Source organism: Hyperoodon ampullatus (assembly GCF_949752795.1).
Source record: "Hyperoodon ampullatus genome assembly, chromosome: 2".
Classification (NCBI taxonomy): Eukaryota; Metazoa; Chordata; class Mammalia; order Artiodactyla; family Ziphiidae; genus Hyperoodon; species Hyperoodon ampullatus.
Window position 1 is genome coordinate 116040146 of NC_136915.1, and position 13619 is coordinate 116053764.

General features: G+C 41.4%; 1 protein-coding gene across 1 annotated transcript in view; it reads right to left on the reverse strand.

Moving 5' to 3' along the window:
- Nucleotides 1-13619, reverse strand: part of LOC307065159 (Fc receptor-like protein 5) — a gene marked incomplete at both ends in the record, with an annotated part of 93987 nt that overhangs the window by 32937 nt on the left and 47431 nt on the right. Inside the window, one exon of the mRNA XM_079721973.1 lies at nucleotides 2893-3161. Within this exon, the coding sequence (XP_079578099.1) occupies nucleotides 2893-3161 (269 nt within the window). The remainder of the gene's footprint in view (nucleotides 1-2892; nucleotides 3162-13619) is intronic.

The window sequence follows — 13619 nt, forward strand, 5'->3', positions numbered from 1 at the left end:
GCCAAAGCACTCACCCAGCAGAAGGTGATTTCTGAGGGGATGACAATGAGCAAAATGATTTCAAGGGCTTCCCTGGTGGCGCAATGGTTAAGAATCTGCCTGCCAATGCGGGGGACACGGGTTCGAGCCCTGGTCTGGGAAGATCCCACATGCCACGGAGTGTCTGGCCCCGTGAGCCACAATTACTGAGCCTGCGCGTCTGGAGCCTGTGCTCCGCAGCAAGAGAGGCCGCGATAGTGAGAGGCCCGTGCACCGCAATGAGGAGTGGCCCCCACTTGCCACAACTAGAGAAAGCCCTCGCACAGAAACGAAGACCCAACACAGCCATAAATAAATAAATAAATAAATAAATAAATAAATAAATAAAAGAACCTTGAGACGAAAAAACTAATTTTAAAAATGATTTCAAGAGGGTGATACCAGGCAAGGTTCACTGCCAAATGTCAATGGGAAAAAAATTGTAGGTTAGTCTGTTATGGAATTGGATCCTGGGAAATGTCATCCCCTGCCCTTGCCACTTCATCATGTTCATAAACTCATAAGAACTTCCCAGGCAGTTGTTAAAATCACAATTTTGCACTTTCCAAAAAAGGATAAATCATATTAAGATTTTGGCACTGGAAAAAGCTTGAGAGATTAACTTGTCTAACACCTTCATCTCATAGATTATGCCCAGGAAATGACCAGAAAAATCCCATCATAGCTAATTGTGGTAGAGCAAGGAATGGACAAGTTGTTAGCTAGAATCCAGAGGTGATCTAATTAAGGATGAAACACTGGGCACCTGATTTTGGACAGGAGAGAGGTGGTAGTGAGTTCTCGCTATTTATGAGTCCTCAAATATCCAAAATACTCTTTGACCCAAAAGATTGGCAATTAAGTGTCAGAACTTGAAAAAAAAATGTGGGATACAGACAATTTGTCTTCTCCCTCAATCTCCTCTTTTTGTGCATTTCTTCCTTTTAAGGGCCCATTTTTTGGATGTTCTTATGCTCCCACACACATTTCCTGGAGGATTTTACTCCTAAAACTTTAGAGAATGCAACATTCCCACTGGTATCTCCACAGCGTGATGTTTTCAGAGAAGTTTTGCAGGCTTGCTGATTGGAGAACGTCTTATCCCAAGTACTGCACATTTGATATGGAGTTAAGATGTCCTGCTTTGTTATCTGGGGTCCATTTGCAATAGGAGTAAGTGCAGGACCTAGTGAAAGCCAGGAGTTGCTTGCACATTTGCTGCTTCTTCCAGGGAGGGTCAGAGGATGACCACGTGGCTATCCTGGCTCTTGGGCAATGCCAATAGACCAGGTGACACTTTCACATCTTTGCCGACCTCAGCAAGAGAAACAGGAGATATTAGAGATCCTCAGGCAATCATCACAAATATTTCATATTTATTAGGGAGACACTCTTATCCAGGGACACTGAAGTACATAAGAAAGGAGAACTCACCAAATTGTCCACTGACAGGAGCTGTAAAAATATAAAGAGACAGAGATGAGCACAGAGCAAGGAATCTTTGGCTTTTCAAAGGGAATGCTTGTTTTTTTTTCATTCATTTATTATTTCTTTCATTAAAATTTATTTTTTAATGTAATAGTCATTTGTCAGATGTCTATTTATACTGGTCATTGTGCTTGGACTAAAGCGTGAATTAAAAAGATGAATAAAAAAATGGTATCTGATAAAAGAAGTTGATTGGTGAGATAAACAGAAACCTGAAGCAAAATAATATAATTATAATACAGGGTATAAGTGCAGTAATAGAAATACACATGGGGCATCTTGAAGGCAGGAGGGTCACCCATCCCAGTATGTAGGGTCTGTATGTGTGAGTCAGTGTGTGGCAAAGAGGGTGGGTGGACCATGAAAGATACCTGAAGGAAGTGATGCTTTAGAAGACTGAATGAGAACATAGGAGTCAGCCAGGCAAAGGTGTTTGTGTGTGGCAAGAGCTGATGGGGGGTGTAATTAAGACAGAAAGGGCACAGATGTGAAGAAATAGCACTGGTGTTTAGAAGTTGAATGAGGGAGTGGTTCTGGAAGGTAGAGAGTTTAGGGGAAATCAAATTAGACAGATAGGCAGGGCCTAATTTATAGATGGTACATAGCTATGGGTTCATCATAAAAGTAACAGGGAGCCATGGAAATGTTTCAAGTAGGAAAGTGACAAGATTAAAAGTTATAACTTATTGGAACACTCTGGCAGATGTAAAGCAGAAGGACTGGAGGGAAGGCAGAGCAAGAGATGATGATATTTAATTTTCTTCAGAATGTTTATCTGAAATTATCTTATTTGCTTGTTTACTTTGTTTGTTTACTTTCCCTTCTCTAGAATAGAAGCTACGTGAAAGCAGGGACTTCTCATGTTCACCATATATCACGCAGAATTTATAACAGTGCCTGGCTTATGAGATATTTCATAAACATTTATTGAGTAATGAATTAATTAAAGTACTAAGTTAGTAAGTACCTCTACTTGGGAGGATACGGGTTTGAGAAAGGAGTATTGGAGAGGCAGAGGAGGCAAAATTGACTGGTTTGTAAACTGATTACACATTCCAGATGAGGAACAGATTTGATTCATTCATTCAACAGAAATTTGTAGAATGCCAACTGCATCTAGGAACTGGAGAAGGCAATGGAAACCCAGCAGTGAGCAAAAGGGATATTATCCCTGTCCACATGGGGATGATGAGAAGTAATCCAAACCTAAGTGTTATGATCAGAGCAATGGATTATTTGCCATTTTCTAAATATCTTGGCACCATGGATTTGTATTGTTTTATAAGTAGCTAAGGCAGCAGCCGGCCGACCCGGAGTGTAAGTGCGTGTTCTTTGGCGAGCGCGAACCGGCGAGGATGGGCAAGGGATAGAGGCAGAGCCACTCACACCGCCGGGGCCCCGAGTTGGGCGACAGACCCTCCGGTCCCCCTTCAGTGGTCGCGGGGTCGCCAGAGCTCTGATTGTTGGGAACCCTCGCCGCCGCCGCCGCCACCGTCCTGCGACCCCGGGCAGGTGCCAGAATCCTTGCTAGAAGAACCCACTGAGAGCTGGGCCCTGGGCTCATACCAGTCCCTCCTTCCTTCCTGCCTGGTATTCCACTGCAGAAGCTGAAGTTTGCCTCCTGCCCTAGCCAGACATCCTTTAGGAAGAAAATTCTGGGAGCCGGAGGAAGATGGCGGAAGAGTAAGACGCGGAGATCACCTTCCTCCCCACAGATACATCAGAAATTCATCTACACGTGGAACAACTCCAACAGAACACCTACTGAACGCTGACAGAAGACCTCAGACCCCCCAAAAGGCAAGAAACTCCCCACATACCTGGGTAGGTCAAAAGAAAAAAAGAATAAACAGAGACAATAGGATAGGGACGGGACCTGCACCAGTGGGAGGGAGCCGTGAAGGAGGGAAGGTTTCTACACACTACAAGCCCCTTCGAGGGCGGAGACTGCAGGTGGCGGAGGGGGAAAGCTTCGGAGTAGCGGAGGAGAGCACAGCAACAGGGGTGCGGAGGGCAAAGTGGAGAGATTTTGGCACAGAGGATCGGTGCCCTCAGGCACACACCAGCCCGAGAGGCTTGTCTGCTCGGCCGCCGGGGCGGGCGGGGCTGGGAGCTGAGGCTCGGGTATCGGCTTTCAGTCGGAGCGCAGGGAGAGGACTGGGGCTGGCGGCAGGAAGAGAGCCTGAAGGGGTTAGTGCTAGCCCGGAGGGAGTCCGGGGAAAGGGTCTGGAGCTACCGGAGAGGCAAGAGACTTTTTTCCCTTTTGTTGCCTGGTGCGCGAGGAGAGGGCATTCCCCTCCCTCCCCTCTGCCTGAGTGAGCCAGAGCCCCCGAATCAGCGGCTCCTTTAAACCCGTCCTGTCTGAGCAAAGAACGGACGCCCTCCGGCGACCTACGCGCTGAGGCGGGGCCAGGTCCAAGGCTGAGACCCGGGAGTTGTGAGAGCAGAGACAGGGAAATCTCTCTGTGCAGCCTCGGAGGCAGTGGATTAAAGCTCCACGGTCCATTTGATGTACCCTGCGTCTGTGGAGTGCATGAATGGACAGCGAATCATCCCAAATTGAGGAAGTGGACTTTGAGGACAAGATTTAAGACTTTCCCCCCTTTTTACAACGAATTATCCCAAATTAAGGAGGTGGACTTAGCAAGATTTCAGACTTTTCGCCCTTTTCCTCTTTTTACAACGAATTATCCCAAATCGAGGAGGTGGACTTGGAGAGCAAGATTTTTGATTTTTCCCCCTGCTCTCTTTTTGTGAATGTGTATGTGTAAACTTCTGTGTAAGATTCTCTCTGTATAGCTTTGCTTCCACCATATGTCCCAGGGGTCTATCGGTCCGTGTTTTTTTTTTTTTTCTTTTTCAATAATTACTTTTTAATTTTAATAACGCTACTATATTTCATACTTTATTCTATTTTACTTTACCTGCTCTTTCTTTTTTTCCTACCTTCCCTTCCTCCCTCCCTCCCTCCGCTCCTCCTTTACTTCTTTCTTTTTCTTTCCTCCCTCCCTCCCTCCCACCCTTCTTCTTTCCACTTTCTTTTTCTTTCCTTCCTCCCTCCCTCCTGTCTTTCTCTCTTTCTTTCCTTCCTCCCTCCCTCCCTCCCTTCTTCCATTCACTCTTCCTTTTGCTTTCATTCCTCCCTCCCTCCCTCCTTTCTTTCCTTCTTTCTTTCCATCCTTCCTCCCTCCCTCCCTCCTTTCTTTCTTCCTTCCTTCCTTCCTTCCTTTCTTCCCTTCTTCCTTTCTTTCCCTCTCTCTTTCTTTCTTCTACTAATTCTTTCTTTCTACTTTTTCTCCCTGTTATTCTGAGCCGGGTGGATGAAAGGCTCTTGGCGCTGCAGCCAGGAGTCAGTGCTGTGCCGCTGAAGTGGGAGAGCCAACTTCAGGACACGGGTCCACAAGAGACCTCCCAGCTCCACATAATATCAAGCAGCGAAAATCTTCCAGGGATCTCCATCTCAACACCAGCACCCAGCTTCAGTCAACGACCAGCAAGCTACAGTGCTGATCACCCTATGCCAAGCAACTAGCAAGGCAGGAACACAACCCCACCCATTAGCAGAGAAGCTACCTAAAGACATAATAAGGCCACAGGCACCCCAAAACACACCACCAGACGTGGACCTGTCCACCAGAAAGACAAGATCGAGCCTCAACCACCAGAACACAGGCATTAGTCCCCCCCACCAGGAAGCCTACACAACCTACTGAAACAACCTTAGCCACGGGGGACAGATACCAAAAACAACGGGAACTACGAATCTGCAGCCTGCAAAAAGGAGACCCCAAACACAGTAACATAAGCAAAATGAGAAAGCAGAAAAACACACAGCAGGTGAAGGAGCAAGACAAAAACATACCAGACCTAAAAAATGAAGAGGTAATAGGCAGTCTACCTGAAAAAGAATTCAGAATAATGATAGTAAAGATGATCCAAAATATTGGAAATAGGATAGACAAAATGCAAGAAACAGTTAACAAGGACCTAGAAGAACTAAAGATGAATCAAGCATCGATTAAAAACACAATAAATGAAATGAAAAATACTCTAGATGGGATCAATAGCAGAATAACTGAGGCAGAAGAACGGATAAGTGAGGTGGAAGATAAAATAGTGGAAATAACTGCTGCAGAGCAAAATAAAGAAAAAAGAATGAAAAGAATAGAGGACAGTCTCAGAGACCTCTGGGACAACATTAAACGCACCAACATTCGAATTATAGGGGTTCCAGAAGAAGAAGAGAAAAAGAAAGGGACTGAGAAAATATTTGAAGAGATTATAGTTGAAAACTTCCCTAATATGGGAAAGGAAATAGTTAATCAAGTCCAGGAGGCACAGAGAGTCCCATACAGAATAAATCCAAGGAGAAATATGCCAAGACACATATTAATCAAACTGTCAAAAATTAAACACAAAGAAATCATATTAAAAGCAGCAAGGGAAAAACAACAAATAACACACAAGGGAATCCCCATCAGGTTAAGAGCTGATCTCTCAGCAGAAACTCTACAAGCCAGAAGGGAGTGGCAGGACATAATTAAAGTGATGAAGGAGAGAAACCTGCAACCAAGATTACTCTACCCAGCAAGGATCTCATTCAGATTTGATGGAGAAATGAAAACCTTTACAGACAAGCAAAAGCTGAGAGAGTTCAGCACCACCAAACCAGCTTTAAAACAAATGCTAAAGGAACTTCTCTAGGCAAGAAACACAACAGAAGGAATATACCTACAATAACGAACCCAAAGCAATTAAGGAAATGGGAATAGAAACATACATATCAATAATTACCTTAAATGTAAATGGACTAAATGCTCCCACGAAAAGACACAGAGTGGCTGAATGGATACAAAAACAAGACCCATATATATGCTGTCTACAAGAGACCCACTTCAGACCTAGAGACACATACCGATTGAAAGTAAGGGGATGGAAAAAGATATTCCATGCAAATGGAAATCAAAAGAAAGCTGGAGTAGCAATTCTTATATCAGACAAAATAGACTTTAAAATAAAGACTATTAGAAGAGACAAAGAAGGACACTACATAACGATAAAGGGATCGATCCAACAAGAAGATATAACAATTGTAAATATTTATGCACCCAACATAGGAGCACCTCAATACATAAGGCAAATACTAACAGCCATAAAAGGGGAAATCGACAGTAACACAATCATAGTAGGGGACTTTAACACCCCACTTTCACCAATGGACAGATCATCCAAAATGAAAATAAATAAGGAAACACAAGCTTTAAATGATATAATAAACAAGATGGACTTAGTTGATATTTATAGGACATTCCATCCAAAAACAACAGAATACACATTTTTCTCAAGTGCTCATGGAACATTCTCCAGGATAGATCATATCTTGGGTCACAAATCAAGCCTTGGTAAATTTAAGAAAATTGAAATTGTATCAAGTATCTTTTCCGACCACAATGCTATGAGACTAGACATCAATTACAGGAAAAGATCTGTAAAAAATACAAACACATGGAGGCTAAACAATACACTACTCAATAACGAAGTGATCACTGAAGAAATCAAAGAGGAAATTAAAAAATACCTAGAAACAAACGAAAATGGAGACACGACGACCCAAAACCTATGGGAGGCAGCAAAAGCAGTTCTAAGGGGGAAGTTTATAGCAATACAATCCCACCTTAAGAAACAGGAAACATCTCGAGTAAACAACCTGACCCTGCACCTAAAGCAATTAGAGAAAGAAGAACAAAAAACCCCCAAAGTTAGCAGAAGGAAAGAAATCATAAAGATCAGATCAGAAATAAATGAAAAAGAAATGAAGGAAACAATAGCAAAAATCAACCAAACTAAAAGCTGGTTCTTTGAGAAGATAAACAAAATTGACAAACCATTAGCCAGACTCATCAAGAAAAAAAGGGAGAAGACTCAAATCAATAGAATTAGAAATGAAAAAGGAGAAGTAACAACTGACACTGCAGAAATACAAAAGATCATGAGAGATTACTACAAGCAACTCTATGCCAATAAAATGGACAACCTGGAAGAAATGGACAAATTCTTAGAAATGCACAACCTGCCAAGACTGAATCAGGAAGAAATAGAAAATATGAATAGACCAATCACAAGCACTGAAATTGAAACTGTGATTAAAAATCTTCCATCAAACAAATGCCCAGGACCAGTTGGCTTCACAGGCGAAATCTATCAAACATTTAGAGAAGAGCTAACACCCATCCTTCTCAAACTCTTCCAAACAATATCAGAGGGAGGAACACTCCCAAACTCATTCTACGAGGCCACCATCACCTTGATACCAAAACCAGGCAAGGATGTCACAAAGAAAGAAAACTACAGGCCAATATCACTGATGAACATAGATGCAAAAATCCTCAACAAACTACTAGCAAACAGAATCCAACAGCACATTAAAAGGATCATACACCATGATCAAGTGGGGTTTATTCCAGGAATGCAAGGATTCTTCAATATATGCAAATCAATCAATGTGATACACCATATTAACAAGTTGAAGGAGAAAAACCATATGATCATGTCAATAGATGCAGAGAAAGCTTTTGACAAAATTCAACACCCATTTATGATAAAAACCCTGCAGAAAGTAGGCATAGAGGGAACTTTCCTCAACATAATAAAGGCCATATAAGCCCACAGCCAACAATGTCCTCAATGGTGAAAAACTGAAACCATTTCCACTAAGATCAGGAACAAGACAAGGCTGCCCACTATCACCACTCTTATTCAACTTAGTTTTGGAAGTTTTAGCCACAGCAATCAGAGAAGAAAAGGATATAAAAGGAATCCAAATTGGAAAAGAAGAAGTAAAGCTGTCACTGTTTGCAGATGACATGATACTATACATAGAGAATCCTAAAGATGCTACCGAAAAACTACTAGAGCTAATCAATGAATTTGGTAAAGTAGCAGGATACAAAATTAATGCACAGAAATCTCTGGCATTCCTGTACACTAATGATGAAAAATCTGAAAATGAAATCAAGAAAACACTCCCATTTACCATTGCAACAAAAAGAATAAAATATCTAGGAATAAACCTACCTAAGGAGACAAAAGACCTGTATGCAGAAAATTATAAGACACTGATGAAAGAAATTAAAGAGGATACAAATAGATGGAGAGATATACCATGCTCCTGGATTGGAAGAATCAATATAGTGAAAATGACTCTACTACCCAAAGCAATCTACAGATTCAATGCAATCCCTATCAAACTACCACTGGCATTTTTCACAGAACTAGAACAAAAAATTTCAAAATTTGTTTGGAAAAACAAAAGACCCCAAATAGCCAAAGCAATCTTGAGAACGAAAAACGGAGCTGGAGGAATCAGGCTCTCTGACTTCAGACTATACTACAAAGCTGCAGTAATTAAGACAGTGTTGTACTGGCATAAAAACAGAAAGATAGATCAGTGGATCAGGATAGAAAGCCCAGAGATAAACCCACGCACATATGGCCAACTTATCTTTGATAAAGGAGGCAGGAATGTACAGTGGAGAAAGGACTTCCTCTTCAATAAGTGGTGCTGGGAAAACTGGACAGGGACATGTAAAAGTATGAGATTAGATCATTCCCTAACACCATACACAAAAATAAGCTCAAAATGGATTAAAGACCTAAATGTAAGGCCAGAAACTATCAAACTCTTAGAGGAAAACATAGGTAGAACACTCTATGACATAAATCACAGCAAGATCCTTTTGGACCCACCTCCTAGAGAAATGGAACTAAAAACAAAGATAAACAAATGGGACCTAATGAAACTTCAAAGCTTTTGCACAGCAAAGGAAACCATAAACAAGACCAAAAGACAACCCTCAGAATGGGAGAAAATATTTGCAAATGAAGCAACTGACAAAGGATTAATCTCCAAAATTTATAAACAGCTCATGCAGCTCAATAGCAAAAAAACAAACAAGCCAATCCAAAAATGGGCAGAAGACTTAAATAGGCATTTCTCCAAAGAAGATATACAGACTGCCAACAAACACATGAAAGAATGCTCAACATCATTAATCATTAGAGAAATGCAAATCAAAACTACAATGAGATATCATCTCACACCAGTCAGAATGGCCATCATCAAGAAATCTAGAAACAATAAATGCTGGAGAGGGTGTGGAGAAAAGGGAACACTCTTGCACTGCTGGTGGGAATGTGAATTGGTACAGCCACTATGGAGAACAGTATGGAGGTTCCTTAAAAAACTACAAATAGAACTACCATATGACCCAGCAATCCCACTACTAGGCATATACCCTGAGAAAACCATAATTCAGAAAGAGACATGTACCAAAATGTTCATTGCAGCTCTATTCACAATAGCCCGGAGATGGAAACAACCTAAGTGTCCATCATCGGATGAATGGATAAAGAAGATGTGGCACATATATACAATGGAATATTACTCAGCCATAAAAAGGAACGAAACTGAGCTATTTGTAATGAGGTGGATAGACCTAGAGTCTGTCATACAGAGTGAAGTAAGTCAGAAAGAGAAAGACAAATACCGTATGCTAACACATATATATGGAATTAAAAAAAAAATGTCATGAAGAACCTAGGGGTAAAACGGGAATAAAGACACAGACCTACTTGAGAACAGACTTGAGGATATGGGGAGGGGGAAGGGTAAGCTGTGACAAAGCGAAAGAGAGGCATGGACATATATACACTACCAAACGTAAGGTAGATAGATAGTGGGAAGCAGCCGCAGAGCACAGGGAGATCAGCTCGGTGCTTTGTGACCACCTGGAGGGGTGGGATAGGGAGGGTGGGAGGGAGGGAGACGCAATAGGGAAGGGATGTGGGAACAGATGTGTATGTATGACTGATTCACTTTGTTATAAAGCAGAAACTAATAAAAAATAAAAAAATAAAAATAAATAAATAAATAAAAAGAAGATATACAGACTGCCAACAAACACATGAAAGGATGCTCAACATCTTTACTCATTAGAGAAATGCAAATCAAAACTACAATGAGATATCATCTCACACCAGTCAGAATGGCCATCATCAAAAAATCTAGAAACAATAAATGCTGGAGAGGGTGTGGAAAAAAGGGAACACTCTTGCACTGCTGGTGCGAATGTGAATTGGTACAGCCACTATGGAGAACGGTATGAAGGTTCCTTAAAAAACTACAAATAGAACTACCATATGACCCAGCAATCCCACTACTGGGCATATACCCTGAGAAAACCATAATTCAAAAAGAGACATGTCCCAAAATGTTCATAGCAGCCCTATTTACAGTAGCCCGGAGATGGAAACAACCTAAGTGTCCATCATCAGATGAATGGATAAAGAAGATGTGGCACATATATACAATGGAATATTACTCAGCCATAGAAAGAAATGAAATTGAACTATTTTTTAATGAGGTGGATGGACCTAGAGTCTGTCATACAGAGTGAAGTAAGTCAGAAAGAGAAAGACAAATACTGTATGCTGACACATATATATGGAATTTAAGAAAAAAAATGTCATGAAGAACATAGGGGTAAGACAGGAATAAAGACACAGACTTACTAGAGAATGGACTTGAGGATATGGGGAGGGGGAAGGGTAAGCTGTGACAAAGTGAAAGAGCGGCATGGACATATATACACTACCAAACGTAAGGTAGATAGCTAGTGGGAAGCAGCCGCATAGCACAGGGAGATCAGCTCGGTGCTTTGTGACCGCCTGGAGGGGTGGGATAGGGAGGGTGGGAGGGAGACGCAAAAGGGAGGGGATATGGGAACATATGTATATGTATAACTGATTAAATTTGTTATAAAGCAAAAAATTAAAAATTAAAACAAAATAAGTAGCTAATATTTTTCTGAGTGTATTCTATGTGGTAGATATTCACATACATTATTTCATGTAATCTTCTTAACTATCCCTATGAGGAAAGTTCTATGATTATCCCCATTTTACAGACCAGAAACTGTTTAAGTAGCTGTTAAGGGCAGAATCGAGTTTTTAACCCATTTATTTGAACCCATCCTGTTTGACCACAAAGCACATATTCCTGGCCATTACCCTATCCTGCTCCTTTGTTTTGGTGTTACACTAGGATGTGCTTCCTAGTTCTAGAGTATTCCATGCAGCTTCCAACTATGGGGTCCATTTTTCTCACATTGTGCTGCACCCCATCCCTGCCCCCTCCAGCTCCTACTGTCTATCTGTTTCACGAAGTCATTACCAGCTACTTGGCATATAGTTTGTTAACCACTTTTACCATCATTGGTAACTTTGCTTGGACAATTGTTTAACTGAGATCTTGTTACATAGATATTCCTTGTACATTGGCCTTGTTGAAGGCCCTTCTATATCATGAGCTTCCTAAGCACAGAAATGCTGCCTCCCGTATCTTCCCATCATCCTTAGCACCTAGCATAGTGCTGTGTATTAATGTTACTAAATAATTTGTTGAACAAATGAATAAATATGTTTTATTCTAATATTTTCAACTTTGGTGAAAAATGAACCAGTTGATATGTGTGAATTGATAGACTTATACACACCCACAGGCACAAAGAGAATGTCACATGTTGGGAGTGACATGAGCAAGATGGTAGAAGAGGAGTTCTCTAGTCTTTGTCTCCACCCTCTACAGAAACAAAGTTTTGGCAGCCATCTACAAACAAAAACTGAGAGCTTTGAGATCTAGAGATTGTGAAACCCCATTGGAGCCCAAGACTAAGGAGGGCCACTTTGAGAAGACAAGCATATGCGCTGGTAGAAGACTCACTGACTATGATCCCAGCTACAGACTGAAAGCTGCCTTATTCTCCTGTAAACTCAACTCTAACTCCACTTGTCCATGGTCCTGACATGAGCCTTTTCTGCCAAGGAATCCATGCTCATCCATGCCCTTGGTAGCAAGCCCAGCAGCCTCAGACCTGAGTTCTATTGCTGAAGCAGTTCTGTGACCAAGATCCAGTCCCACTCTACTGTAGTACAAAGCAGTCTTGCCTGCCCAGGGTTCTACCCAGGGACCCAGTGAAAGCCACACCTGTAAGCACCCCTGGCAACAGAACTTCATGTCTTGAACTTGACTGTGGTCCTTAAAGCCATCCTGTGACCAAACTCCAGTACCACTCTACTGAAGTTCAGGGAAGTCCTGACTGCCCAGGGACCAGCCAAGCAACCCAACGAGAGAATGCTCAGGGACCTAGCAGAAATCACACCCATCCATGTCCTTGGTAACAGGCTTGCCAACTTCAGACCCAAAAGTAGACCCAGCAATAATCATGAGATCCAGCTCCAGCCAAGCTCAACCATGATCCTAGAGGCAGTCCTATAAGTTTATGGAAGAAGCAAGAGTATTTAACAGTTCAAACAAGTAAATACCAGAAAGAGTGTCTGCTTTTCTAAATTCACAGACACCAGTGCAGAGCTACACAGATCATATTTGTCAGGCAAATATGACAACATCAAAGGAAACTAATAAAGTTCCAGTAACTCCCCTAATGATCCATGAACTGCTTGACTAACATTTCAAAATAATAGTCTTAACGAAGCTCAATGAACTATAAGAAAAAGCAGACAAGTAAATTAATCCACAAACAATAGATAAACAAAATGAGAAGTTTAACAAAGAAATAGAAAACATAAAAAAGAACCAAACAGAAATCTTGTAGCTAAAGAATACGATGACTAAGCTGAAAAATTCAATAGACACCTTCAATAGCAGAAGGGATCATGCAGGAGAAAGAATCAGTAAATTCAAAGACAAGCCATTTCATATTACCCAGTTAGAGGAACAAAAAGAAAGAAGACCAAAAAAGAGTGAAGACGACCTAGGTGGTTTATGAGATAACATTAAACCAATCAATATATGCATTACTGAATCCCAGAAGGAGCAGAGAATAAGAGCAGAAAGATTGTTTAAAGAAATAATTTAAAAAATCCCAAATCTGGGGAGGGAATTGAACATCTAGATCCACGATTCCCAAAGGATCCCAAATAAGCTAGACATCAAAAGGTCCAAGATATATTATAATCAAACTCTCAAAAGTCAAAGACAAAGAGAAAGTTTTGAAATCAGCAGGAGAAAAGCAACTCATCACACACAAGGGAAC